We start from the raw sequence: 27,261 nt of genomic DNA, 5'->3' as shown, positions 1-27,261 counted from the left end.
CCACCAAACACCGCTCAGGATATCAAGCTCCCGATGCCAACTTAAAGCCCCACCACTCCACTCTTGTGCCAGACTCTGCCACTTCCACGCCCATCATACAATTTCTAGAACCAATAAGCATCACAGTGCAAAGTGATGTCTTTTTAAAAAAAGCTTTTTTTAAAATTTAATCTTGCGATCATTTTCAAGTCTGGACAAGCTAATAAGTGTCAGTCATTCAAGTCCTTTGAAGTTAAAAAGCCACAACACTTGAAAGCATTTGAGTTATGCAAACAAACATTGTGAAACTGACCATCTGAGCTGTCAATCATCACTGGTTCCTCTGGGGAGCAGGTGTTCTGTTATTCTAATAGATTCTGGGCTCCCAACTAAGTTGTATGTTGGCATTGGGGGCACAAGGGGGATATTTCCTTACCATTTAAAAGATCCTCTCATGCACACTAGCGTTCACGACTCCAAGAGTCTGTGAACCATGTCGCTTCAATAACTTGGCCCAACTGCATAAAAATTTCAGAGGAAGGAGGAAGCACCTACCTGTGCAATGGAGCTGGCCTGGCCAGGAGTGCTCCCAGAAAATTGCACAAAATGGGAATGGTGCTGCGAATACTGCATTTGGGGCCCACCCACCATTTTGAGGCCTCCTGAGTCAATTTGACTCAATGAAGATCCAAGTCACAATTTCAAAAGAAGAATTTCAGATAGGAAAAAAAAATCAATAAAATATGCAAAAATGAGTTTATTTTCAGAGGCACTAAATACAAAAGACATTGGTTCAGCCTCAAAGTATGATGTACAGTTTTGATCATTCAATCACAGAAACATCATTGGAGCCATGGAGTAAGAAAGAATGCATATAACCAGAGCAGCAGTGATAAAGTCACAAAGGGAGACAAAAAAAAGCCAGAGGCTGTATTCATCGGGAGAGGAAATGTTGGGAGGTTGGGCATGGGACCAGGGGTGGCTGTCCGAGAAAGTGAATGACAAAATATTTATGCATGTTGGTGAATCAATAGTTAAATTGCATAAACTCAGAAGGAATATTTTCACTCAAAGTATTATTGAACTGTGGAATGCTTTACCACGAGTGGCTGCTGAAGCAAAGCCAATCACAACATTCAAAAGGGACTTAAACAAATACCTAACAAACAAAATGGGTACAGGCAAAGAGCAGGGATCTCGAATTAGAATAAAGAGCTCTCCGGCTAGCAAACAGACTGATACAATAAGCTGGTTAAGCTTACTCAATTTCTGTGCAACAGCTATATATTCTGTTTGTTACCAACCTGCTGTACCTCTGGAGAGTAAAAAGAAAAACCTCAGTGAAGAGTCATATGGTCATAGAGGTTTACAGCATGAAAACAGGCCCTTCAGCATAACTTGTCCACACTGCCCAGTTTATACCACTAAGCTGTTCCCAATTGCCCACATTTGGCCTATATCCATCTAATAGGAGGCAGAGAGCGGGGGTCAATGGGTGCTATTCGGATTGGCGGATGGTGACTAGTGGAGTACCCCAGGGGTCGGTGCTGGGGCCTCAGCTATTTACCATTTATATAGATGATCTGGAGGAGGGAACCGAGTGTAGGGTGTCGAAATTTGCTGATGACACCAAGATTGGGGGAACGGCAAATTGTGCGGAGGGTGGGGAGAGTCTACAGAAGGATCTAGATAGGCTGGGCGAATGGGCCAGGAAATGGCAAATGGAATTTAATGTTGGTAAGTGCGAGGTGGTCCACTTTGGTAAGAATAATGGTAGGAAGGATTATTACTTACGTGGAGAAAAACTGCAGCAAGCGACGGTGCAGAGGGACCTCGGGGTCCTTGTGCATGAGTCGCAAAAACCCAGCTTGCAGGTGCAGCAGGTGGTCAGGAAGGCGAATGGGATGCTGGCTTTCATCGCGAGGGGGATTGAATATAAAAGTAGGGAGGTCTTGCTGCGGCTGTATAGGGCATTGGTGAGGCCGCAGCTGGAGTATTATGTGCAGTTTTGGGCGCCGTACTTACGCAAGGATATTTTAGCCTTGGAGGGAGTGCAGAGGAGGTTTACTAGGCTGATGCCGGAGTTGAGGGGGTTGAGCTATGAGGAGAGGCTGAATAGATTAGGCTTGTGCTCGTTAGAGTTTAGAAGAATGAGGGGAGATCTCATTGAGACGTATAAGATGATGAATGGGATGGATAGGATAGAGGTGGAGAGACTCTTCCCGCTCAGAAAGGATAGTAGGACTAGGGGGCATAGCCTCAAGATAAAGCGGGGGGGGGGGGTTTAGAACAGAGTTGAGGAGGAACTTCTTCACTCAAAGGGTGGTGAATCTCTGGAATTCTCTGCCCGTTGAAGTGGTGGAGGCTGCCTCGCTAAATATTTTTAAGACGCGGGTTGATGGGTTTTTGATGAGAGAGGGGATTAAAGGTTATGGGGAGAGGGCGGGAATGTGGAACTGAGCCACGACAGATCAGCCATGATCTTATTGAATGGCGGGGCAGGCTCGAAGGGCTAGTTGGCCTACTCCTGCTCCTATTTCTTATGTTCTTATCAATGTAACTGTCAAAATGCTTTCTAAAAAAAACACCTCCACTACTACCTCTGGCAGCTCACTCCAGATACTCACCACCCTTAGTGTGAAAAATTTCCCCTCTGGACCCTTTTGTATTTCTCCCTCTCACTTAAAACTCTCTAGACAGGCTAAGGGTTTTGCTGCAACAGGATGGTACTGGTAATCACACTGCACAACAGAGAAACTCATTCCATAACTAAAAGGATGGTCAGCCTCCAATATCACGTATGTTTTTTGAATGTAGTAAAGTTGGGATGTGATTTTTTTTTAAGTATTTACAAATTCAAATGAATTGTAATAAAAAAAAGTATCCAGATGCATGGCTGATATATTTCCCTTCAAAACTGCTTCCCCGACCCCTCTATAACCCTAAAAAAACTCCCAAAGTATGTAAAGATCACATATCCGCACATACCCCAGTAACACTAGTGCTAGTCAAAATGGAATAAATCCAAGTGGCAAATGTTCACTAAAAATGTCAAAAGGCATCATTTAATAAATCAATGCAGTAGAATGCCAGCGATGTCAGAAAGAAAGAGAAAACATACACTTTTTATTGAATTTGGCAGGCAAACTGACCATGTGTGGTTGAAAAAAAATTACATAATTTATCAATAAGCAGGCTTTAAACCTAAACAGAGAGCTACTGAGGCTCACCAACAGCACTTCGCAAAAGTGTAATCATTCATTAAATTCAGAAAAATTCTACAGAAAAATGCTGTTCTACAGCTATTCATAAATCCCTCATCAAGCCGCTAGCATAAAAACAGATACTCTGAAACTTTGTTAATCTGTTCTTAAATGCATTATTTAAAAATGTATTCTTTGTTTTCTAAGCACAGTCAAAATGAAGCCACCGTGGGAGCTAGACATCAAGACTCCTTGCTGGGCCAATCCCAAGGGCTTCCTCTGAACGACCTCAACAACCTCTGGAAAAATCAGCATATTAATTCTGCTTTCATATTTATTCATATCAGCTGTGACGTAATATAAAGGTTAATGGTCAGAAAAAAAATGAAAAGAAACACAGTGTCTTACGAACACCAAAAGCTGTGTTCAGCGCACTAAACTGCAATCATAGAGATCTCACACATGCTTTTGATTACCTCCTTGCCACATATACAAACAACTTGTCATTTTTTCTCTCTCTCAGGATTTTGGCTTCAGCTTCCTGAAGAGGGCACTGTGTGCTCATGAAGCTAAAGAGCTTGCTGGGAATCAGACCAGTAAGTAAGCTGCCGGATACAAGGTCTTTAAAAACATTCAGAAAGACTAAAGGGAACACAGTGATTCCTTTTCCCAACCAAGATAGTGTCCATGAAAGTACATTCCAAACTTAAGGACTACAAGTAATACTGAAACTGTTCCAATTAAAATCTGCTCAAGGTTTCAAAACCACTGTTATTTTAATGTGATATTACTGGAATATTAACCAAAGTGTATTACAGATGTACGAATGCATTGAGGCGGTGAAGAGAATACTTGCAAAATCTAGTAATATGCCATGGTAATGGGATCAAGGTTTTTCTACTCACTACAAAATGGGAACATTTCCATCTCAGCATAGTATTGCAACTACAGAAAACTTTTTATGTACTTAAATCAGAAAAGCATCAACATCAACGTTAAATTTCAGAAAAATGTTTGAAATTTAATTTCATAAAGATTACAGTAAAATTATCACTTTAAATTGGTAAACATGAAAGCCTATATTACAATAATAAAAGCAACCTGTTTCAAAATGAGTATTAGCCATTTGAACACAAGTTGCCAATTAGGGATAAAAGCAACTATATAGATGAAGTGTCCATTTTGAGAAATACAATGGACTATCCAGCTGAAGAAAACGGAGAGTAAATTAGTTATGCACATTACCCAAGCTCATCTTAATTGGGAGATTCTCCTTGCTAGCTGCCTCCACTAGGTGCCTCCGCACTTCCATCACAGCTTCTTTTTGTTTCATGTTTAGCATGGACTCCCACAGAGCTTTAGCTGAAGGGTCACTGCAATGAAATAACAGAGTTATAATTACATATATACACTTTTTCATAAAATTTGGAGAGCATTTTGTATGTTTTGCAATTGTTATTTATGCTCTACCCATTTCTACTTTGTAAAAACAGTTTTTTTTACAAAGTTATTTCCCATTCCTCATGGCTCCCTTAAAGGGAGTTGGCAGATGAAACACTCACAGGGCTCTGGCAGCATCACTTCAACTTGCAGCCAAGAGCTTCTCAATGGCAGCAGAGGACATTTTTCACCTTGTGGGAAAGCACCTTGAGACTCCACTCAATCTTGGCAAACATGAGGAATATGCCAGGTGGGGAAATGACGAGTTTGAATTCAAATCTGAGGACACCAAGGATTTTTCCAGTTTTCTGCCTAGATATGAAGGTTAAAATATGCCTCAATGTTACACACTGTATTTTACTAGAATACTATCATGTTCAACTGATAACTGGAGAATACAAAATTACTCAGCCAAGTTCACCCATCTGGTGGGTCTCATTTCCTGTTTATCTTGTAGAATTGCTGCTATTTAAAGAAGTTCTGTGATATAGCATAGTGCTCTTGTAGAAGGCCTACTTAAGGTTAAATTAGCAATCACGTAGAATGTCACACTGAGCCTCAGCTTGCACAAGACGAGGGGCTCATAGACTTGTAAATAACGGGTGGGATTCTCTGGCTGTGCTCGCCTCAAAACTGGAAGAATCCAGCCAGACATCAATGGACCTTTGCATGGTCCACCCTCCCTGCCTGCTACGATTCCCATGGCTGGTGTGACGGGAGAATTCCGGCCAATATATTAGTATAGACAAGATTTGATTAATATACAGAAAACTGTAGGAATAAAGAGGCCTTCAGTTACACAGATCAATTAGAGAACTTGGGACGATTTTCCTTGGAGAAGAATAGGTTGAGAAGAGATTTGACAGATGGTGTTCAAAGACATGAGGGATCTGGCAGAGTAGATTGGGAGGGACTATTCCCATTGTGTATATGGATCAAGAACTGGCGGTGAAGATTTAACCACAACTGGCAAAAGAAGCAACAGTGAGACGAGGAAAATTTTTTTCACACAGCAAATGGTTAGGATCTGGAGCGTGGAGACAGATTCAATTGAGGAATTCGATCGGAGTTGGATTATTATCCAAAAAAGAATACGCAGGGCTACTGGAAAAAAGGCAGGGAAAGGCACAAGGCAAATTGCTCCTTCAGAGGGCCAGCATGAACATGATGAGCTGAATGGCCTCCTTCAGTACTGTGACTATTAAGATCATTTTCAGAATGGCAGAGTTTGACAAGGATAGGTGCTTGGACTTTGACTCATCACAATCAACACCAATGAGTTAGACAAAGGGACTGAGTGTATTATATCAAAGTTTGCTGACCACAGGAAGCCAGGTGGGAAAGTAAGTTGTGAGGAGGTTGTAAAGGGATATAGACAGGTTAAATACGTGGGCAAAAAATGGAGTATAAATGTACAGAATTGTGAAGTTATCCACTATGTTCTGAAGACAGAAAAGCAGAATAAACTTCAGGAAGTGAGGGGCTGCTAAATGTTGGGATTTAGAAGGGGGGGGTCCTGATACACAGATCAGTTATCATACAACTACCGCAGGCAAATAGGAAGGCAAATGGTATGTTGGCCTTTGTTGCTAAGGTGTTTGGAGTACAAGATAAGCAAGGCATGCTGCAATATATATAGGACTTTGCTGACAGTGCGATATTGAGGAGTATGATATTCAGTTTTGGTCTCAACACATTAGAAAAAATACACTTGTCTTAGACAGGGTGCTTGCAGGAATGAGATAGATTGCTGGGATGAGAGTGTCTTATGATGAGAGATTATATAAAATAGGCCTATATTCACTGCAGCTGAGGAGAATGAAAAGTGATCACATTGAAGTGTATAAAATTCTGAAAAGGCTTGACAAGGAGATGCTGATGAGGTTGGTCATATGGGACCAAAATTCCAGAATTGTTGTTACAGCATAGAAACTGGCCATTCTGCTTGCTATATCTGTACCAGCTCTCTCAACAAGCACTGTCTCTTTTGTTCCTCAGGCTTCAACTTGGTTGAGAAGTCTAATATGTAACATTTGTCAAAAAACATTTGAAAATTCTATGTGCCATACAGCACATCAACCACATTACCTTCATTAACCCTCTCTGAACATTTTGATGAACAATCAAGGTAACTAAACACAATTTACCTTTCACAAATCTACACTCCCTTTTATTAATTAATTCACACTTGTCCAATAGATGGTAAATTTTGACCCAGATTATTGTTTCTAACAGTTTCCCACCACTGAGGTTAAACTGGCTGTAGTTGCTGAGTTTCTTCTTACATCCTTTAGATTGCAGCATTTTTCAATTCTTCAAACCATCCCCATACCGAAGGAGGACTGAAGATTGTGGCCACTGCCTCAACAATTTCTATTTTTACTTCCTTTGGGTTCATTGAATACATCCCATCCAGTTCACTCTAAGGTCCAGCCAGCCTTTCTAATATCTATGAATTTTTAGCTCAAGTGTCTGACTATCTCCTCTTCCGCAATAACTATGGCAGCGTTGTCTTCCTGGTAAACATAGATGCAATTTATTTATTAAGTACCTCAGCCATGCCCTCTGGTTTCATGTCTAGATTCTCTTTTCAGCACCTAATTGGCTGCACTCATCCTTAAAGTACGCCCATTCCCTTTACTATTTATTTGCCAACAGAAGACTTTTGGATTTCCTCTTACATTAGCTGCCAGTCTCTTCTCAATCAATTTCATTAATGTTTTCAACGTATACTTCAGTTTTATTATAGCTGTGAAATATTAACCTGTCTTTTCTCTTTACAGAGACTGAGTGACCTTTTGTGCATTTACAGAAGTGAATGTCTTTAATTGGAGATCAGCTAGGAGTTAATAACTTCAGAAGCGGTGAAAAATTCAGAAAGGACTTTGTTCCAAGTTGTATTTGTGACTGTGTACATATGAACTTGTAACAGATGGTGTTCTTGTTATTGGAGGCATCACTGAAACAAATGGAGTTCTGTTCTTGAATATTTATGCCACTACAGCATAAATCTGGCACTAATGTGATAGCGTAACAAGGACATCAAAGCATCCACCTTTTCTACTTGAAGTTTTAAGTCCAATCTGAAACTGGCTGAGTACTTTGCAATCCATTAAGTCACGATTTTCTGAAGGTGAGCATTTTTTAGAAAGAACAGTTAAGGAAAGGAATTCCAGGATTGGAAAAAAAAAGCATTTTGCAGCTGCAGCCACTAAGATTTTTGTTGCTTAGGAAGATTTATTCCTTATGAGCTGAATAGTGGAAAAAGGATACAGTATTATGAATATCCCAAGAGCAACTTTATCGAACTGGACAAGAAAGTGCAATGGGATATGATCAATGGCATATGACAAAGCGTCGTCTGGACTCGAAACGTCAGTTCGTTTCTCCTCACAGATACTGCCACATCTGCTGAGATTTTCCAGCATTTTCTCTTTTGGAATATGACCACCCTCCCCCAATCCATATCAAATAGTTCAAGTATAAACTGATTATATTATTTTCTATTCAAAACCAAACTTAGGAGATAAAACAAAATCACTTGTGCTTAAATTAACTCAGCTTTATTATATTCCAAAATACTTCCAATTGCCAGCATATATGACATAGAAATAATTATTTCCCCACACATATCCTATCAATCACAGCTTCCAAAGAACTAAACAACTACCTCTTTTAATACTTTGGAATCAGCTGAATTGCACTTTGATGTAGTCATGCCATCATCAACTTGTTTGCAAGTTATTTATCACACATTGCTTCAAGTTAGTATTAGAAAGTCAGCAATTTAAAGTTTATTTATTAGTGTCAGAAGTAGGCTTACGTTAACATTGCAATCAATGTAATCAATTACTGTAAAAATCTGAGTCGCCACACTCCAGCGCCTGTTTGGGTACACTGAGGGAGAATTTAGCACGGTCAATACATCTAACCAGCATGTCTTTTGGACTGAGAGAGGAAACCGGAGAAGCACCCGAGGAAACAAACACACACACACACACACACACACACACACACGGAGGGACATGCAAACTCCACACAGACAGCGGACTGTAACAACAAATGTGTTTGCACAATAACTTGAAAAACATTTTGTAAATAAAGTCAATATATGGTTATTCTCATTCATAAAATGGAGAAAGTAACTAGAATTTATTCAAAGATCAATCTACACTTTCAAAAGTAATTATAGTTTTACGTTCAAATAAATTTGTATTTGGGATAAACTTATTAATTTATGACATCAAATGAAGAACAATATGGTGGAGTGTTAATAGTACCATCCTGTGGCAAACCTCTTTCCAACAGAGGATTGTAATTTTAGCCAGTTGTGAAAAATCCAGCAAAACTTAGGAGAAACGTTTTTATGCAAAGAGTGATAAGAATGTGGAAAGTATGAAGAAGAGTGCAGGTGATTAGCATTTATGCATTTAAGAATAAGCCCAATAAACATGAGGGGAAAAAGGAATGGAAAAGGATGCTGATTGAGTTAGATGAAATAGAATGGAGGGAGGCAGCCATGGAGGATCATGGGGAAAATGGTAGAAGCTGTTATTAAGTAGGTTAATACAAAGCACTTAGAAAACCTCAGTCCGATCTGGCAGAGGCAACCTGGTTCTGTGACTAATTTATTAGAGGGAGTAACAAGCAACACGGATAAAAGGGAATCTATGGATGTGGTGTATTTAAGATTTCCAGAACACAGCTGACAAGATGCCATATCAAAGGTTACTACGCAAAACATGAGTTTGTGGTATATGGGATAACATATTAGCATAGATAGAGAATTGGTCAGCTAACAGAGGAAGCATAAATGGATCATTTACGGCTTGGCAAATGTAACAGGTAGAGTGCCACAGGGATCAGTGATAGTGCCTGAACTATTAACAATCTACATTAATGACTTGGCTGATAGGGTCAAATGTCTGGTTACTAAATTTGCTGATGATATAATGATATGCAGGAAATTAAATTGTGAAGAGGACATAAAAAGTCTACAAAGGGATATGGATAAGTGAAGTGAGTGGGCAAAAAATTGACAATTGGCATTTAATGGGAGGGAAATGTGAACCTGTCTTTTTGGTAGAAAAAAATACCGGAGTTGAGGGGATTGAGCTATGAGGAGAGGCTGAATAAACTAGGCTTGTACTCGTTAGAGTTTAGAAGAATGAGGGGAGATCTCATTGAGACGTATAAGATGATGAATGGGATGGATAGGATAGAGGTGGAGAGACTCTTCCCGCTCAAAAAAGACAGTAGGACTAGGGGGCACAGCCTCAAGATAAAGGGGAGGCGGTTTAGAACGGAGTTGAGGAGGAACTTCTTCACTCAAAGGGTGGTGAATCTCTGGAATTCTCTGCCCGTTGAAGTGGTGGAGGCTACCTCGCTAAATATTTTTAAGAAGCGGGTTGATGGGTTTTTGATAAGAGAGGGGATTAAGGGTTATGGGGAGAGGGCGGGAAAGTGGAACTGAGCCACAACAGATCAGCCATGATCTTACTGAATGGCGGGGCAGGCTCGAAGGGCTAGATGGCCTACTCCTGCTCCTATTTCTTATTTCTTATGTAACATATTATTTGAATAGGAGGAACTTCAGAACTAAGGGATCCAGATGTCCTGATGCATGAAACACAAAAAGTTAACATGCTGTGACAGCAAGTTAAGAAGGTAAATGGAATGTTGTTGTTTATTGCAAGGGGAATGATATACAAAGTTAGAAATGCTTTTCCATGGTGTTATAGGATACTAGTGAGACCACAGCCAGTTTTGGTCTCCTTATTTAAGAAAGGTCATAACTGCATTTGAAGCAGTTCAGAGAAGGTTCATTTTAATTATTCCTGGAATGATGGTGTTATCCTACGAGACAAAAACAGAAAATGTTGGAAAATCTCAGTAGGTCTGATAACAACTGCGGAGACAGAATAGAGCCAAGGTTTTGAATCAGGGTGGCCATGACAAAGGGTCATCCTGACTCTATTGTCTCTCCACAGATGCTGTCAGCCCAGCCGCAATTTTCCAGCATTTTCTGTTTTTGTTTCAGATTCCAGCATCTACCGTATTTTGGTTAGGCTGGTATCTATTGGAATTTAGAAGAATGAGAGGCAATCTTACTGAAACATATAGGATTCTGGGGTACTTGAAAGGTTGGATGCTAAAAGAATGTTTCCCCTTGTGGGTGAGATTGGCATGAATGAACAGAGTTTAAAAATAAGGAGTCTCCCATTTAAGGTAGATGAGAATATTTTTCTCTGATGGTCATGAGTCTGTGGAACTCCCTTCCCCAGAGAATGAAGAAGGCAAGGTAATTCAATGTTTTTAAGGCTGAATCAGGATATTGATTGACAAGGCAGTCAAAGGGTAATAGGGGATAGGAATGAAAGTGCAGTTGAACCCACAATCATGAATAGTTTGACAGACTGAATGGCCTTTTGCCCCCAATTAGTATGTTTGCATGTTCATAATGACATTGACCAGCTGGGTCGAATGGCCTCTTTTTATGTTGCAAACTCTAATATCTACATACACTAATTTGATAGAAATTCTATTCCACAGAGGTACAAGCACTCTATAGGGATACAGATGTAAAATACTGCAGTTGCTGGGAATCTTAAAAACAGAAAATGCTGGGGCTACTAGCAAATCAGGCAGTATCTGAGGAGAGAAAAACAGAGTTAATTAACATGTCAGGTCAATGATATTTCATAGGATGTGGCTATCACTGGCAAGGCCAATTTTAATTATTCATTCCTGATTGTCCTCAAGAAGATACATTCCTTGTGGCATAGATACACTCATAGCATTGTTCAGTAGGAGGCTTCCACAACCTTGACCTAGCAATGATGAAGTAGCACCAATATATTTTTAAGTCAGGGTGATGTGTGATTTGAATGGGAACTTGCAAGAGGCGGTGTTCCTATATGCCTGCTGTACCTGGTCCTCAGCCTCATCATCTTGGAACTTAGTGTCAAATTCTGCTTTACAATCCACTTGTTAAGTGTTGTTGCATGTTTCTTATGTTAAAGAAGCAATACAAAGACTATTTGTGTTCCACTCCATTTTAGCAGATAACCGTAAGTAGTAAACAAGAAACTAAAGGAAACACAACAAAGAGAATTTGCACAACCGGCTTTTCATCTCATCACTTTACCAACAAATGCACAATGAGCTTAAACTACTCTTGTACGAAAACACAAGAATTGAAGTATTCAGATCACATGCTTAATGACCATACCCATACAATGTAATTGGTCACATCTGAATTCCCAATTAGCTGTATCTGGCCAGTTGCAAATTTCTCACCACTGCTGAGAAACAGCAAAGTTTGGAATTCAAGGTGCTAAACAGAAGGTAAATTTCCAGATGGTCATTTTGTTTTGTGCATAAAGCTGTCAAGACTCTGCCCCCGCCCACCACCGCCACCGCCCCCCCATGTGAATGGAAATGTAAAGGCCATCAGAGGGCACTGCTGGGCTGCAGCAGAAATGTGAATCTTGTGCCTGTGTGGCTTCCAATTGCAAAAGCAGAGGTGGTAGAGAACAGGTCCCAAGTTTTAAACATTTTTCTGTAATTAAGTCTAATGAGGTCCTAGAGCTGTTAAAAAAAGGCTAAAATTTGTATATATGGACTGAAGCCTGGAAAATCAATTATTGAGGCTCGTGTGTTATCATAAGAACATATAAAATAGGAGCAGGAGTAGGCCATCTAGCCCTTCGAGTCTGCCCCGCCATTCAATAAGATCATGGCTGATCTGTCGTGGCTCAGTTCCACATTCCCGCCCTCTCCCCATAACCCTTAATCCCCTCTCTTATCAAAAACCCATCTACCTGCGTCTTAAAAATATTTAGCGAGGTAGCCTCCACCACTTCAACGGGCAGAGAATTCCAGAGATTCACCACCCTTTGAGTGAAGAAGTTCCTCCTCAACTCCGTTCTAAACCGCCCCCCCTTTATCTTGAGGCTGTGCCCCCTAGTCCTACTATCATAAGAACATAAGAAATAGGAGCAGGAGTAGGCCATCTGGCCCTTCGAGCCTGCCCCGCCATTCAATAAGATCATGGCTGATCTGTCGTGGCTCAGTTCCACTTTCCCGCCCTCTCCCCATAACCCTTAATCCCCTCTCTTATCAAAAACCCATCAACCCACTTCTTAAAAATATTTAGCGAGGCAGCCTCCACCACTTCAACGGGCAGAGAATTCCAGAGATTCACCACCCTTTGAGTGAAGAAGTTCCTCCTCAACTCCGTTCTAAACCACCTCCCCTTTATCTTGAGGCTGTGCCCCCTAGTCCTACTGTCTTTTTTGAGCGGGAAGAGTCTCTCCACCTCTATCCTATCCATCCCATTCATCATCTTATACGTCTCAATGAGATCTCCCCTCATTCTTCTAAACTCTAACGAGTACAAGCCTAGTTTATTCAGCCTCTCCTCATAGCTCAACCCCCTCAACTCTGGCATCAGCCTAGTAAACCTCCTCTGCACTCCCTCCAAGGCCAAAATATCCTTGCGTAAGTACGGCGCCCAAAACTGCACACAGTACTCCAGCTGCGGCCTCACCAATGCCCTATACAGCCGCAGCAAGACCTCCCTACTTTTATATTCAATCCCCCTCGCTATGAAGGCCAGCATCCCATTCGCCTTCCTGACCACCTGCTGCACCTGCAAGCTGGGTTTTTGCGACTCATGCACAAGGACCCCGAGGTCCCTCTGCACCGTCGCCTGCTGCAGTTTTTCGCCACGTAAGTAATAATCCTTCCTACCATTATTCCTACCAAAGTGGACCACCTCGCACTTGCCAACATTAAATTCCATTTGCCATTTCCTGGCCCATTCGCCCAGCCCATCTAGATCCTTCTGTAGACTCTCCACACCCTCCGCACAATTTGCCTTTCCTCCAATCTTGGTGTCATCAGCAAACTTCGACACCATACACTCGGTTCCCTCCTCCAGATCATCTATATAAAAGGTAAATAGCTGAGGCCCCAGCACCGACCCGAGGCACTCCACTAGTCACCATCCACCAATCCGAATAGCACCCATTGACCCCCACTCTCTGCCTCCTATTTGACAACCAATCCTCTATCCACGCTAACACCCTACCCCCAACTCCATGTCCCCTGACCTTCTGCAATAACCTCCTGTGAGGTACCTTGTCAAACGCCTTCTGAAAATCCAGAAAGACCACGTCCACCGGCTCTCCTCCATCCACCGCCCTAGACACATCCTCATAGAACTCCAGTAAATTTGTCAGACACGACTTCCCTTTAACGAAACCGTGCTGCGTCTGCTCTATCAAGCAATTCCTCTCAAGATGCCTCGCTATTTCCTCCTTGATGACGGATTCTAACATTTTACCTACAACAGACGTTAAACTAACCGGCCTATAATTCCCTGCCTTTTAATTTTCCCTTTAACTAGGCCAGCAGAAGGGTCTGGAAAAGCTATCACAGAAAACATTGATCTACACGCAACAGTTATCTAGTTTGCTTACAGCTCAAAAGGAAACCTTACTCAGGACAGGGACTTTGGTCTTGGCCATGTTCAAAGCAGCTTATGGTACATGAAGACCTTCAGGCCTACATTATGAAGCACTACACACACACACACACACACACACACACACACAAAGAGAAGGCCAAAAGTTTATTCAAATGACTAAGATCACATATAATCAAAATCAACAGGAAACCAGCTGTGAAAATAACTGTTGCCTTAGTCAGTGAATAAGTCATCAACATCAAAGGGCTATATCTGTCATTTACTAAACCAGAGATAATTTATACTTTAAAGTGACTAATTAAAAATTTAAAAATCGTTTTGCTTTTGGCTCAGATTGTTTCAGTAAGAATAGCAGTGAGGCTATCAGCATGGACCATTATTAAGTGTTGAATCGGACACAACTTCCAGCATTCGTACACTTTCTATCATCTACAAAATGTAATGGAACAACTTGCCAAGGCTCCTTCAACAGTATCATCCAAGCCCACAAACTCTGCTTCCTGGATGGACAAGTACAGCAGATGCATGGGACATCAACACTTGCAAGTTCTCCTCCAAGCCACACACCGTCCTGAGTTAGAACTATATTGCTGTTCTGTCACTGACACTGGATCAAAAATTTTGCAATGCCCTACCCATCAGCACAATGGGTTTAACTACATGTGCTGTCGTGGTTCAAGAATGCAACTCACCACCATATTCTCAAGGGTCATTAGGAATTAAGAATAAGTGCTGACCATACCACCAATGCTCATATTCCCCAAACAAATAAATGAAAATTGTACAATTAAATGCAAAAGTCAGGAAGTTGTCATTCAAGATAACCTGCTCTTCTGCAAGCTTAGATCTAACAGTATCTCACTAAGAGACTCAGCATTCACTTACACAGAAAAACATGAATATGCGGTGCTTGCCCATTAGTTACCAGGTTGACACCCCAAAAAAAGTTAGCCTTGCCCACTCAAGTGCGAGTTCATCTTTAAAAGTATGATTTGTTTTAATTGCTTTCAAACAACCTCTCTGGCATCAAAACTAATCTTTTACAAATGTGGCACTTCATTCCTTTAGCTTTGAATTATTGGAGATTTTTAAAGATGTTCTATTATTTTGTTTACTTTTTCAGTCTTTTTTACTTCTCAATATTATTTTGTTTAATTGTCTTCATTTTGCTTTCTGTACAAGATTTCACATTGACTGTCCAAATTTGCACTTCCCAATCACAATTCTGTCATAAGGATTATTCAATCTTATTAGGTGAAGAGACACAATGATGCTTGCCTTGTTTACACATGTCCCAGATCTGCATCCTGATAAACACAAATTGCTATAAAAGCCCATAAAAATTCTGTGGCCAACTGTAAGCTTAATGATGAGCAAGTGCCATTCATTCACTGCTGATTGAAAATCTAAACATTGTATTTCTTAAATATGTCTTTCAGATGAGATGTTAATCCAAGGCCTCATCTACCTGCTTAGATAGATGTAAAAGATCCCATGGCACTATTTCGAAATGGAGTCCAGGTCAATATTTATTCCTCTATCAACTTCAAGAGAAACAGATTATCTAGATAATCTGTTTTTGCTGACGTTGATAGAGGAATAAATCTGGTCGGCGGCACAGTAGCGTAGTGATTAGCACTGCTGCTTCACAGCTCCAGGGATCTGGGTTCGATTCCGGGCTTGGGTCACTGTGTGGAATTTGCACATTCTCCTCGTGTCTGTGGTGGGTTTTCTCCAGGTGCTCCAGTTTCCTCCCACAGTCCAAAGATGTGCGGGTTAGGTTGATTGACCATGCTAAAATTGCCCCTTAGTGTCCTGAGATGTGTAGGTTAGAGGGATTAGCGGGTAAATATGTAGGGATTATGGGGGTGGGGCCTGGGTGGGATTGTGGCTGGTGCAGACTCAAATGGGCCAAATGGCCTCTTTCTGCACTGTAGGATTTCTATGATTATCTGATCATTATCACATTACCATTTGAGACAGTTTGCTAAGCACAAATTAGCTACCATGTTTCCTACAACTGCATCTATACTTCAAAAAAAATACGTTATTGGTTGTAAAGCAATGCGAGATGTCTGATGGTCATGAAAAGTGCTATATTAATTCAAGTGTTTGTTTTCTATTTTCTTTAAAATGCTAATCAGTAATGCAGACCTAAACAACTTTAAATTTGATTAAAATACACAGAAATCATCACAAAATACTAACAATTTTCTACATTTGAAAAAAAAGGTTAAGCTTTCTGTAAAGAGTCTAAATTTGCTATGTTAACTGGTCTCTCATTGATCAGCTGTATGTATCTATTGTATGTTTTTATTTCAGATTTCCATCATTTGAAATTTTGTCAAACAACATCAAATGCATTACATTATTTGTTGGCAAAATGGAATAGAGTTTCTGAATCCTCCACTATACAACACAGAATTATTCTCAATAGCAAATCCAGGTAAAAGACTGAATTGCTTTTTTGCATAACACTAGCCATATTGAATGGTATATATATTCTCAGGGCCCCAAAATGCTAGTATCAAATGTAATCTTGAGAGTCTTACTAAATCTGCATGTTCTTGGAGTTCCAATATAAAGAAGAAACACTCAGCAGGACAAAAAACTGTGTTCAAAATTTAACTTATCAATGTTTAAAATTCAGGAACAAATATTCTCCACTAAATTAATTTAAATTATAGATGTATGCGGGTACAATTTATAATGCAATCATCTATTAGTGTTTCATCACATTGTGTGGACACAAGAGATGCTTTTTCTATTTGATAATGTGACATCCAAACTAAAACAAGTATTTATTGTTTTTCTTTCAACGTCTAGGGATACTATGGCAGAGTGATTCTGCTGTAGACTCAACTCAGTCTGCATATTTTGGCAGTAGCTCAAGGTTTCAAAAAGCTTCTAGTTGATTTACATGCCTGAAAGAGGCCCAGACGTACACAGCCATACAGATAGCTTTGTAGCCCCCAACTATCTCACTGAAAGGCTACTGTAAGTAAAAAGAGCATCTCCATTCAGAGAGAGACTGCATTTCTCTGCAGAACGGTATTAACATGATGAACAGATGAGCTTGTTGAATAAAAGTTCTATTAATGCATTATATGAAAACGTTTGTTTACCAGTACAAATCTAAAAATCGTTTTACATTTAGCCTCTAAATATATTAGACGAATAAAAACTTGGAAGACAAAAATTATTTGAAGCAATTCTGCAATGACCAAATAGATTAAAAAATAAGCTTATTTGTTGCAGTGACACTGAAGATTGCTGAATCAGTCAAAATTTATTGAATTAACAACATGTTAACAGTTGTGCTGATAGTCTATTACCTTAATTCTGGAGTTAGATAAGGAACCTTTTCCCCTGCTTGCTTGCTTCTTTGCAGCATGCACTCAACAACAGGGTAAGTAAACTTCCTCTGGGCCTCCACAAATACCTCTTCTGCTGGGGTCGCTGATTATTATCTCTGCCTCTCAGATGGGAATTACTGAAGTAATAACTCACATTCGGATTACAATTTCAGCAGGCTCAAATTAGAATGTGCTGTTCTATTTTACTCCTTCATAATAGTCAAGTATTATCACATCGCCTATGGCTTTGCTCAGAATCCCTATGGTGCAAGAGGAGTCCATTTGGTCCTTATGTCTATGCCGTTGCTCCAACAGAACATCTTACTCAGGCCTCATCCCTGTAACCTCACGTATTTACCTCACTAGTCCCCCTAACCTACAGATTTTGGGGCACAAAGGGCAATTTAGCATCACCATTACACCTAATCTCAGATCTCAGGATTAGAGTCATAAAGCTTACAGCATGGATCCAGGCCCTTCAGCTCAACTTGTCCATGCCACCTTTTTATTTCAAACCCCTAAGCTAGTCCCAGTTGCCAGCATATGGCCCATATTCCTCTATATCCATCTTATCTACATAACTGCCTTAATGCTTTTTAAAAGGCAAAATTGTACCCGCCTCTACTACTACCTCTGGCAGCTTGTTCCAGACATTCACCATCCTGTGTGAAAAAACTGCCCCTCTGGACACTTTTGTATCTCTCCCCTTCAACTTACGTCCTCTAGTTTTAAACTCCCTTACCTTTGGGAAAAGGTATTGACTATCTAGCTGATCTAAGCCCCTCATTATTTTATAGACCTCTATAAGATCACCCCTCAGCCTTCCACACTCCAGTGAAAAAAGTCCCAGTCTATCCCAGACTCCCCTTACAACTCAAACCATCAAGTCCTGGTAGCATCCTAGTAAATCTTTTCTGCACTCTTTCTAGTTTAATAATATCCTTTCTATAACAGGGGGGACCAGAACTGTAGACAGTATTCCAAGTGTGTGTCCACCTGTGACTCAATTTCAAGCAGTTATGAACATGTGCCCCTAGATCGCTTTGTTCTGTAACTCTCTCCTAACGCCCTAAAACCCTCCAGGTTGTAGAGGGTTGTTTTTCAAACTGGAGCCCCGTGACCAGCGGTGCACCTCAGGGATCGGTGCTGGGTCCACTGTTATTTGTCATTTATACCACTAATTTGGATGAGAATATAGGAGGCATGGTTAGTATAAGAACATAAGAACATAAGAAATAGGAGCAGGAGTAGGCCATCTAGCCCTTCGAGCCTGCCCCGCCATTCAATAAGATCATGGCTGATCTGTTGTGGCTCAGTTCCACTTTCCCGCCCTCTCCCCATAACCCTTAATCCCCTCTCTTATCAAAAACCCATCAACCCGCTTCTTAAAAATATTTAGCGAGGCAGCCTCCACCACTTCAACGGGCAGAGAATTCCAGAGATTCACCACCCTTTGAGTGAAGAAGTTCCTCCTCAACTCCGTTCTAAACCACCTCCCCTTTATCTTGAGGCTGTGCCCCCTAGTCCTACTGTCTTTTTTGAGCGGGAAGAGTCTCTCCACCTCTATCCTATCCATCCCATTCATCATCTTATACGTCTCAATGAGATCTCCCCTCATTCTTCTAAACTCTAGCGAGTACAAGCCTAGTTTATTCAGCCTCTCCTCATAGCTCAACCCCCTCAACTCCGGTATCAGCCTAGTAAACCTCCTCTGCACTCCCTCCAGGGCCAAAATATCCTTGCACAGGTGCGGCGCCCAAAACTGCACACAGTACTCCAGCTGCGGCCTCACCAATGCCCTATACAGCTGCAGCAAGACCTCCCTACTTTTATATTCAATCCCCCTCGCTATGAAGGCCAGCATCCCATTCGCCTTCCTGACCACCTGCTGCACCTGCAAGCTGGGTTTCTGCGACTCGTGCACAAGGACCCCGAGGTCCCTCTGCACCGTCGCCTGCTGCAGTTTTTCGCCACGTAAGTAATAGTCCTTCCTACCATTCTTCCTACCAAAGTGGACCACCTCACACTTGCCAACATTAAATTCCATTTGCCATTTCCTGGCCCATTCGCCCAGCCTATCTAGATCCTTCTGCAGACTCTCCACACCCTCCGCACAATTTGCCGTTCCCCCAATCTTGGTGTCATCAGCAAATTTCGACACCCTGCACTCGGTTCCCTCCTCCAGATCATCTATATAAATGGTAAATAGCTGAGGCCCCAGCACCGACCCCTGGGGCACCCCACTAGTCACCAACCGCCAATCCGAATAGCACCCATTGACCCCCACTCTCTGCCTCCTATTTGACAACCAATCCTCTATCCACGCTAACACCCTACCCCCAACTCCATGTCCCCTGACCTTCTGCAATAACCTCTTGTGAGGTACCTTGTCAAACGCCTTCTGAAAATCCAGAAAGACCACATCCACCAAGTTTGCAGATGATGCCAAGATTGGTGGCATAGTGGACAGTGAAGGAGGTTATCTTGGATTGCAATGGGATCTTGATCAATTGGGCCAGTGGGCTGACGAATCGCAGATGGAGTTTAATTTAGATAAATGTCAGGTGAGTTTAATTTAGATAAAAGCCATGCTGACTGTTCCTAATCAGTCCTTGTGTCTCTAAATGCCTGTCAATCATGTCTCTCAAAATACCTTCCAACAACTTATCCACCACAGATGTGAGGCTCGCCGGTCTGTAGTTCCCAGGCTTTTCCCTGCAGCCCTTTTTAAACAAAGGCACAACATTTGTCATTCTCCAATCTTCATGCACCTTATCTGCGCCTAACGATGATTCAAATATCTCTGCTAGGGGACCCACAATTTCGTCCCTAGTCTCCCACAATATCCTAGGATATACTTCATCAGGTCCCGGGGATTTACCCATCTTGAGGACTTCCAGCACTTCCTTCTCTGTCGTATGTACACTCCTCAACACATCACTATTTATTTCCCGAAGTTCCCCAACATCAATGCTTTTCTCAAAAGTAAATACCGATGAAAAATACTCATTTAGTATCTCACCCATCTCTTGTGGATCTGCACATAGATGACTGTGGGAGGAAACCCCACAGAGGGAACGTGCAAACTGGCACCCAAGGCCAGAATTGAACTCAAGTCCCCGGTGCTGTGAGGCAGCAGTGCTAATCACCGTGCACCCTATACTTGCTCAGAGCAAGTCAGATGATGAGCCATGCTATGCCTATGGAATGATGTGGCGATGCCGGTGTTGGACTGGGCTAAGCACAGTAAGAAGTCTCACAACACCAGGTTAAAGTCCAACAGGTTTATTTGGCAGCACTAGCTTCCAGAGTCTCAAGCTCCATCAGGTGAGTGAGGACTTGTGTTCGCAAACAGGGTATATAAAAGACATAAGCTCAATTTACAAGATAATGGTTGGAATGCGAGTCTTTACAGGTAATCAAGTCTTAAAAGGTACATACAATGTGAGTGGAGAGAGGGCCAAGCACAGGTTAAAGAGGTGTATATTGTCTCCAGTGTGGCCAAACAAGCCATTTAAAATGGCAATGTGTAAAGCACTCTGGGACAGTTGGGTAAGAACTAAAATGACAGCCTAAAAGATAAACAGGCTGCAACCCAGACGAGTGAATACACAGAATATGGGTCATCTCACAGACAAAAGAGACTTTCTGGTCAAACTGGGTTGTTTACCAGACATAGGGGCGCCATAACTCTTTATTTGAGAGGGAGGTGTGTATTCTACGTGCCCCCAGCACCTACAGACATGGCCGTTGGGGGACACACTAAAGATTGGTGTGGCAGCACCCAAGTGGACTTTATCGATCAGGGTGATCAATTCCTGATCAATTGATTGGCAATGGCCAAAAGGGACACGAAACCCAACGGGGTATAAAGGGTGCTGTGCAACCAAGGATCTCTCTCTCTCTCTCTGACTCCACGAACGGGCTACAACGATGGTGACCATTACCAGCAACAAACAGCATGAGGAGAGCCACTACACCCGAGAAGGAAGGAAGACCAGAGCCAGAGTGCCAGACCAGACCACGCAGAGGAGGACCGAGACCAACACACAGATAAAGGCCAAAATCTATTTGGGTACTTGCCAGTCACACAAAGTCAAGGTCTTGTATTGGACTTGAAATCTAGTATTTTCTCTAAGGTAACTTACTGTTGGTTGGGTGAGTGCTTATTGATTGTGTATATTAAATAAATATTGGTCATATTAACAAGATGTCTACTCGCAGTTATTTGTCCATCATATAAAGGGTTGAAACAGACTGTGTGGCAGGCACAACACCAGGTCAGGACAGTAAGTGAGATTCTGCAAGCCCAGGCAAGTCGAGGGAGTTAGAGAGTGTGACATGAACCCAAGATGCTGGTTGAGGTCGTCCTCATGTGTGTGGAACTTGGCTATCAGTCTCTGCCCAGCAATTTTGTATTGTCTTGTGTCGTGAAGACTGCCTTGGAGAACGCTTACCCAAAGGTCAGAAGCTGAATGCCCATGACTGCTGAAGTGTTCCCCAATTGGAAGGGAATGCTCCTGCCTGGTGATTGTTGAGCGGTGTTCATTCATTCATTGTCATAGCGTCTGCACAGCCTTCCCAATGTACCATACCTCGGGACAGCCTTTCCTGCAGCGTATCAGGGAAACAATGTTGGCCAAGTTTCAAGAGTATGTACCATGTACCTGGTGGATGGTGTTTTCACATGAGATGATGGCATCTGTGTCAATTAGCCAGCACGTTTTGCACAGGTTGCTGTTGCAGGGTTGTGGGGTGTCGTGATCACTGTTCTCCTGAAGGCTGGGTAATTTGCTGCAGACAATGGTCTGTTTGAGGTTGTGCAGTTGTTTGAAGGCAAGTAGTGAGGGTGTGGGGATAGCCTTGGCAAGATGTTCATCTTCAATGACATGTTGAAGGCTCCGGAGAATACTTTGTAGATTCGCCGCTCCGGGAAAGTACTGGACAACAAAGGGTACTCTGTCCGCCGTGTCCCATGTTTGTCTTCTGAGGATGTCGGTGCGGTTTTTCGCTGTGGTATGTCGGAACTGTTGATTGACGAGTCAAGCACCGTATCCTGTTCTTATGAGGCTGTCTTTCAGCATTTGTAGGCGTCTGTTGCGATCCTCCTCATCCGAGCAGATCCTGTGTATACAGAGGGCTTGTCCGTAGGGGATGGCTTCATTAACATGTTTAGGGTGGAAGCTGGAGAAGTGGAGTACCATGAGATTATCTGTGGGCTTGTGGGATAGTGAAGTGCTGAGGTGACCGTCCTTGATGGAGATGCATGTGTTTAAGAATGCAATCGATTCAATGGTGAGTCTGACTGTGGGATGGAACTTATTGATGTCATCATATGGTTGTTTCAGTGATTGCTCACCATGAGTCCAAAGGAAGAAAATGTTATCAATGCATCTAATGTATAGCATCGGTTGAAGGCCCTGTGCGGTGAAGAGGTCTTGTTCAAACCTGTGCATAAAAACGTTGGCATATTGAGATGCGAATTTGGTCCCCATGGTTGTTCCGTGTGTCTGGATGAAGAACTGGTTGTTGAAGGTGACGACGTTGCGGTCCAGGATGAAGCGGATGAGTTGTAGAATTACATCTGGAGATTGGCAGTTGTTGGCATTGAATACTGAGGCAATCGCAGCGATGCCATCGTCATGGGGGATGCTGGTGTAGAGTGCCGAGACATCCATTGTGACGAGGAGTGCTCCTGGTTCAACTGCTCCATGTGTGCCGAGTTTCTGGAGGAAATCTGTACTGTCGTAACAGAAGCTGGGGGTTCTTTGTACAATGGGTTTCAGAATGCCCTTGCCGTAGCCAGAGAGGCACTCGCACAAGGTCCCACTGCCACGGGACAGCCAATTTCAATTAATTTCAATTAATAAATCCAGGATTGAAAATGAGTCTCAATCATGGTGACCACGAAACTACATCAATTTTCCTAAAGTCCATTTGCCCTTTAGGAAGCAAATCTGCCATCCTTACCGGATGGAGTTTAGTGCGGAGAAGTGTGAGGTAATTCACTTCGGTAGGAATAACAGATGTGTCGAGTATAGGGCTAACAGGAGGACTTTGAATAGTGTGGATGAGCAGAGGGATCTAGGTGTATGTGTACATAGATCCCTGAAAGTTGGGAGTCAAGTAGATAAGGTAGTTAAGAAGGCATACGGTGTCTTGGTGTTTATTGGTAGGGGGATTGAATTTAGGAGTCGCAGCGTCATGTTGCAACTGTACACAACTCTGGTGCGGCCGCACTTGGAGTACTGTGTGCAGTTCTGGTCCCCACATTACAGGAAGGATGTGGAGGCTTTGGAGAGGGTGCAGAGGAGGTTTACCAGGATGTTGCCTGGTATGGAGGGGAGGTCCTATGAGGAGAGGCTGAGGGATTTGGGGTTGTTTTCGCTGGAAAGAAGGCAGCTAAGAAGGGATCTTATTGAAACATATAAGATGATTAGAGGTTTAGATAGGGTGGATAGTAATAGCCTTTTTCCTCTGATGGAGAAATCTAGCACGAGGGGGCATGGCTTTAAATTAAGGGGTGGTAGTTACAGGACGGATGTCAGGGGTAGGTTCTTTACCCAGAGGGTGGTGAGGGATTGGAATGCCCTGCCTGCTGCAGTTGTAAATGCGCCTAGTTTGGGGGCGTTTAAGAGATCCGTGGATAGGTTTATGGACGAAAAGGGATTGGTTTAGGTTAGTGGGTCATTGTTTTGTAACTGGTCGGCGCAACATCGTGGGCCGAAGGGCCTGTTCTGCGCTGTAATGTTCTATGTTCTATGTTTACCTTGTCTGGACTAGATGTAACATGAAATCCACAGTAAAGTAGTTGCCAACAACACTTACACCCTTTCACAAAAGAAGAAGTGGGTATACACATCAGTTTCTCTTCTCTCTTGTAAAAAGGATTATGAAAAGGTTTCAATAGAGCAGATACAGAATTTGTTTCCTCCCAAGGGAAAGAGCATAACTAGAGGCCAGCGAGAAATCCAATGGGGAATTGAGAACCAAGGATGGGAAAGAAGTAGAACTCCCTACCATAGGGATGCATTTAAGGGAAGACTAAGCAAGTAGATGAGGGAGAGAGCAATAGTAGGTTACAATGGTAGACTTAGATGAGGAAAAGTGGGAGGAAGATCAGGTAAAGCACAAACATCAGCATTGATTGGTTGGGCTGAATGGATATATGACACATAATCAAGCCAAAGTAAAATATATATTCTGACGAATAATGTCAACAATCATTTATCTTGACATTAGGAAAAAAATAAACTTGCATAAATAATGCAGTTAAGTCAAACTTGGCCAAAGGGGGAAGAAAAAATGTGAAGTATGATTTAAATTAGCAAACTTTAAGCTGACGTATTTGTTCTGTGTCAGCGGAATACAGAAGTACCAAAAGTCTGAGAGCCAATTGGAATCAGAGCCTTGGACAAAATTACACTAAAAGTTTAACTCAGACTTTTATTTTTTGTTAAGCAAACAGAAGAGGAAAGTAATTTAGTCAACAATCATTTCAAAGGTCCAGAATAGTCTATTTATTGATTAATTCAGCCAGAATACAAATTATTTTGGTTTGACCTAATTAGAATGGCTCCTAAAAAAGACCGTACGCAGTTTGCAAGAAAGTGCAGAAGTGAGAATTTAACCAAGAAAGTAAAAGCAGGATTCTGAGCACCAACATGGCCTTTCTTTTGACATTTATTTCACCAATACAAAAATACTTTTAATATAACTAATACTCAAAGTTGTCTCAGCCACAGAGTTTCCATAAATGTTTTAAAGAAAGTATTCTAATATGGCAAATTTGACATTACAGACTAAAATAGTCGTAAAACAACTCCAACATCCAGAAATCCCACCAATGTAGCTGGTTTTGCTGAATGCCAGATGTTATTGGCTCTTACTTCAAGTTGTCAGTGCAGATCTAAACTGAAAACAGTTCAGACTCTTCAGTGTTTGTGAAAAAATGGATAAGACACTAAAATAAAAACTTAACAAGTTTATTAGAGAATACCACTGGTGAAATTTTATTGTATGAGATATCATTTGCTTAATTTTATAAAAATATGATAATATGAAAATTACTATGATGATAATAAACAGTTGATTATGCTACTTTTTGCATTAGCCCAAATCAGTCATGGGGGACACATCTTTATATCCTTGTCTCAAAGCAAAAGTGAACAGCTACTGTTAAATAAAGTAGAAATCCATTAATTTTATACTGATGGATATAAACTACTTCAAATGGGTTGGTTATCTGTTTAAATGATTTATTGAGGTCTCTATAAAGCAGGGCCTTGTTCAGTTGTTCCAGTTCAAAAACAGAAATCTACAATAGTTCCTCTCCGTGTGTATTAATTGCTCTGGTTTCCACTAGTTTTGCAGCGACTGAGGCTAGATCAGGAAGAAATATTAAACAGGGTAGTCTGGTAGGAATTCAGAGCAAGAATCTCTGGTCATCAATCACGAACAAGAATTGAGTTTGAATTTCTTCTAACACTACGAAACTAGCTAGTTTGGAAAATATAGACTTATTTTTGTTTTGCATGGACAATTGATAATTTCACCATCCATAGAGTTGATACTTTTTAAGTTGTCTCCTCCCCGAAATAAGTGATCTTTCATCAATTAGAACATCTCCATTACAACATTTTATTTATTTCCCTTTAAGGAATAAAACAAGAGAGGCAATAGTAACAATTTTAGTACTCAAAATAGTTATCCACTCCAAATTAGTTATCACTGGTGAGTTAGTCATACAATCCGTTAGGGATTGAAAGGAGAGAGTATATATACTTTACTCCTTATATGCTTGGTGGCACAGTGGTTAACACTGCTGCCTCAAAGCACTAGGGACCCGGGTTTGACTCCTGGCTTGGGTCACTGTTTGTGCGGAGTCTGCACGGGTTTCCTCCAGGTGCTCCAGTTTCCTCCCATGTCCAAAAGATGTGGATTGGCCATGCTAAATTTTCCCTCAGTGCATGTGAACAGTTACCAGAATGTGGTGACTAGGAAATTTTCACGGTAATTTCATTGCAGCGTTAATGTAAGCCTACTTGTGACACTAATAAATAAACTTAAACCCTTATTAATTTTGTTATGATCTTAACTCCTGCAGGCAAATGAACAGGCAATGATTCCAAACTTCAGCAACTGCTCCACCCAAAGATGTTTGAATATGTCAGAGGGAAAAACAACAACAACTTAGATTTTTAAAATTTATTCATGGGACATGGACATCACTGACTGGTCAGCATTTATTGTCCATCCTTAGATGCCCTTGTCCAGAAGGCAGTTGAGAGTCAACCACATGTTGCATGTTGCTGTGGCATTGGAGTCACATGTAGCCCAGACCAAGGAAGGACAGCAAATTTCCTTCCCTAAAAAACATTAGTGAATCAGATGGCTTTTTTCAACAACTGACATTGGTTTCATGGTCATCAGTAAATTCTTAATTCCAGATATTTTTTATTACATTTACATTCTGAGATACAAAGCTGGATCCCCAGAACATTAGCTGAGTATCTGGATTAATAGTCTAGCGATAATACCACTAGGCCATTACCATCTTATATGTCATCTTCAATGTAATGAAGCTTTCCAAGGGGAGACGGTGTCACGGGACTAGTAAGCTAGAGGTCCAGGTTCAAATGGTATCTGATGGAATTTAAATATGATTAATAATTCTGGAATATAAAGCTCCTCTTACAAATGGTGATCATGAACATATTATCGTAAAAACCCATCTGGTTCACTAATGTTCATTAGGGAAGTAAATGTGCTATCCTTAACCAGTCCAGTC

General features: G+C 41.5%; 1 protein-coding gene across 1 annotated transcript in view; it reads right to left on the bottom strand.

Moving 5' to 3' along the window:
* The window catches only part of scfd2 (sec1 family domain containing 2), a 277,202-nt gene that overhangs the window by 226,398 nt on the left and 23,543 nt on the right, over positions 1-27,261 (bottom strand). The window contains exon 3 of the mRNA XM_080187556.1: positions 4,428-4,555. Within this exon, the coding sequence (XP_080043682.1) occupies positions 4,428-4,555 (128 nt within the window). The remainder of the gene's footprint in view (positions 1-4,427; positions 4,556-27,261) is intronic.

Source organism: Carcharhinus amblyrhynchos, chromosome 1 (assembly GCF_965287045.1).
Source record: "Carcharhinus amblyrhynchos chromosome 1, sCarAmb.v2.hapA, whole genome shotgun sequence".
Taxonomy (NCBI): domain Eukaryota; kingdom Metazoa; phylum Chordata; class Chondrichthyes; order Carcharhiniformes; family Carcharhinidae; genus Carcharhinus; species Carcharhinus amblyrhynchos.
Note: the sequence above shows the minus strand (reverse complement) of the source record. Positions and strands in the feature narration are given on the sequence as shown.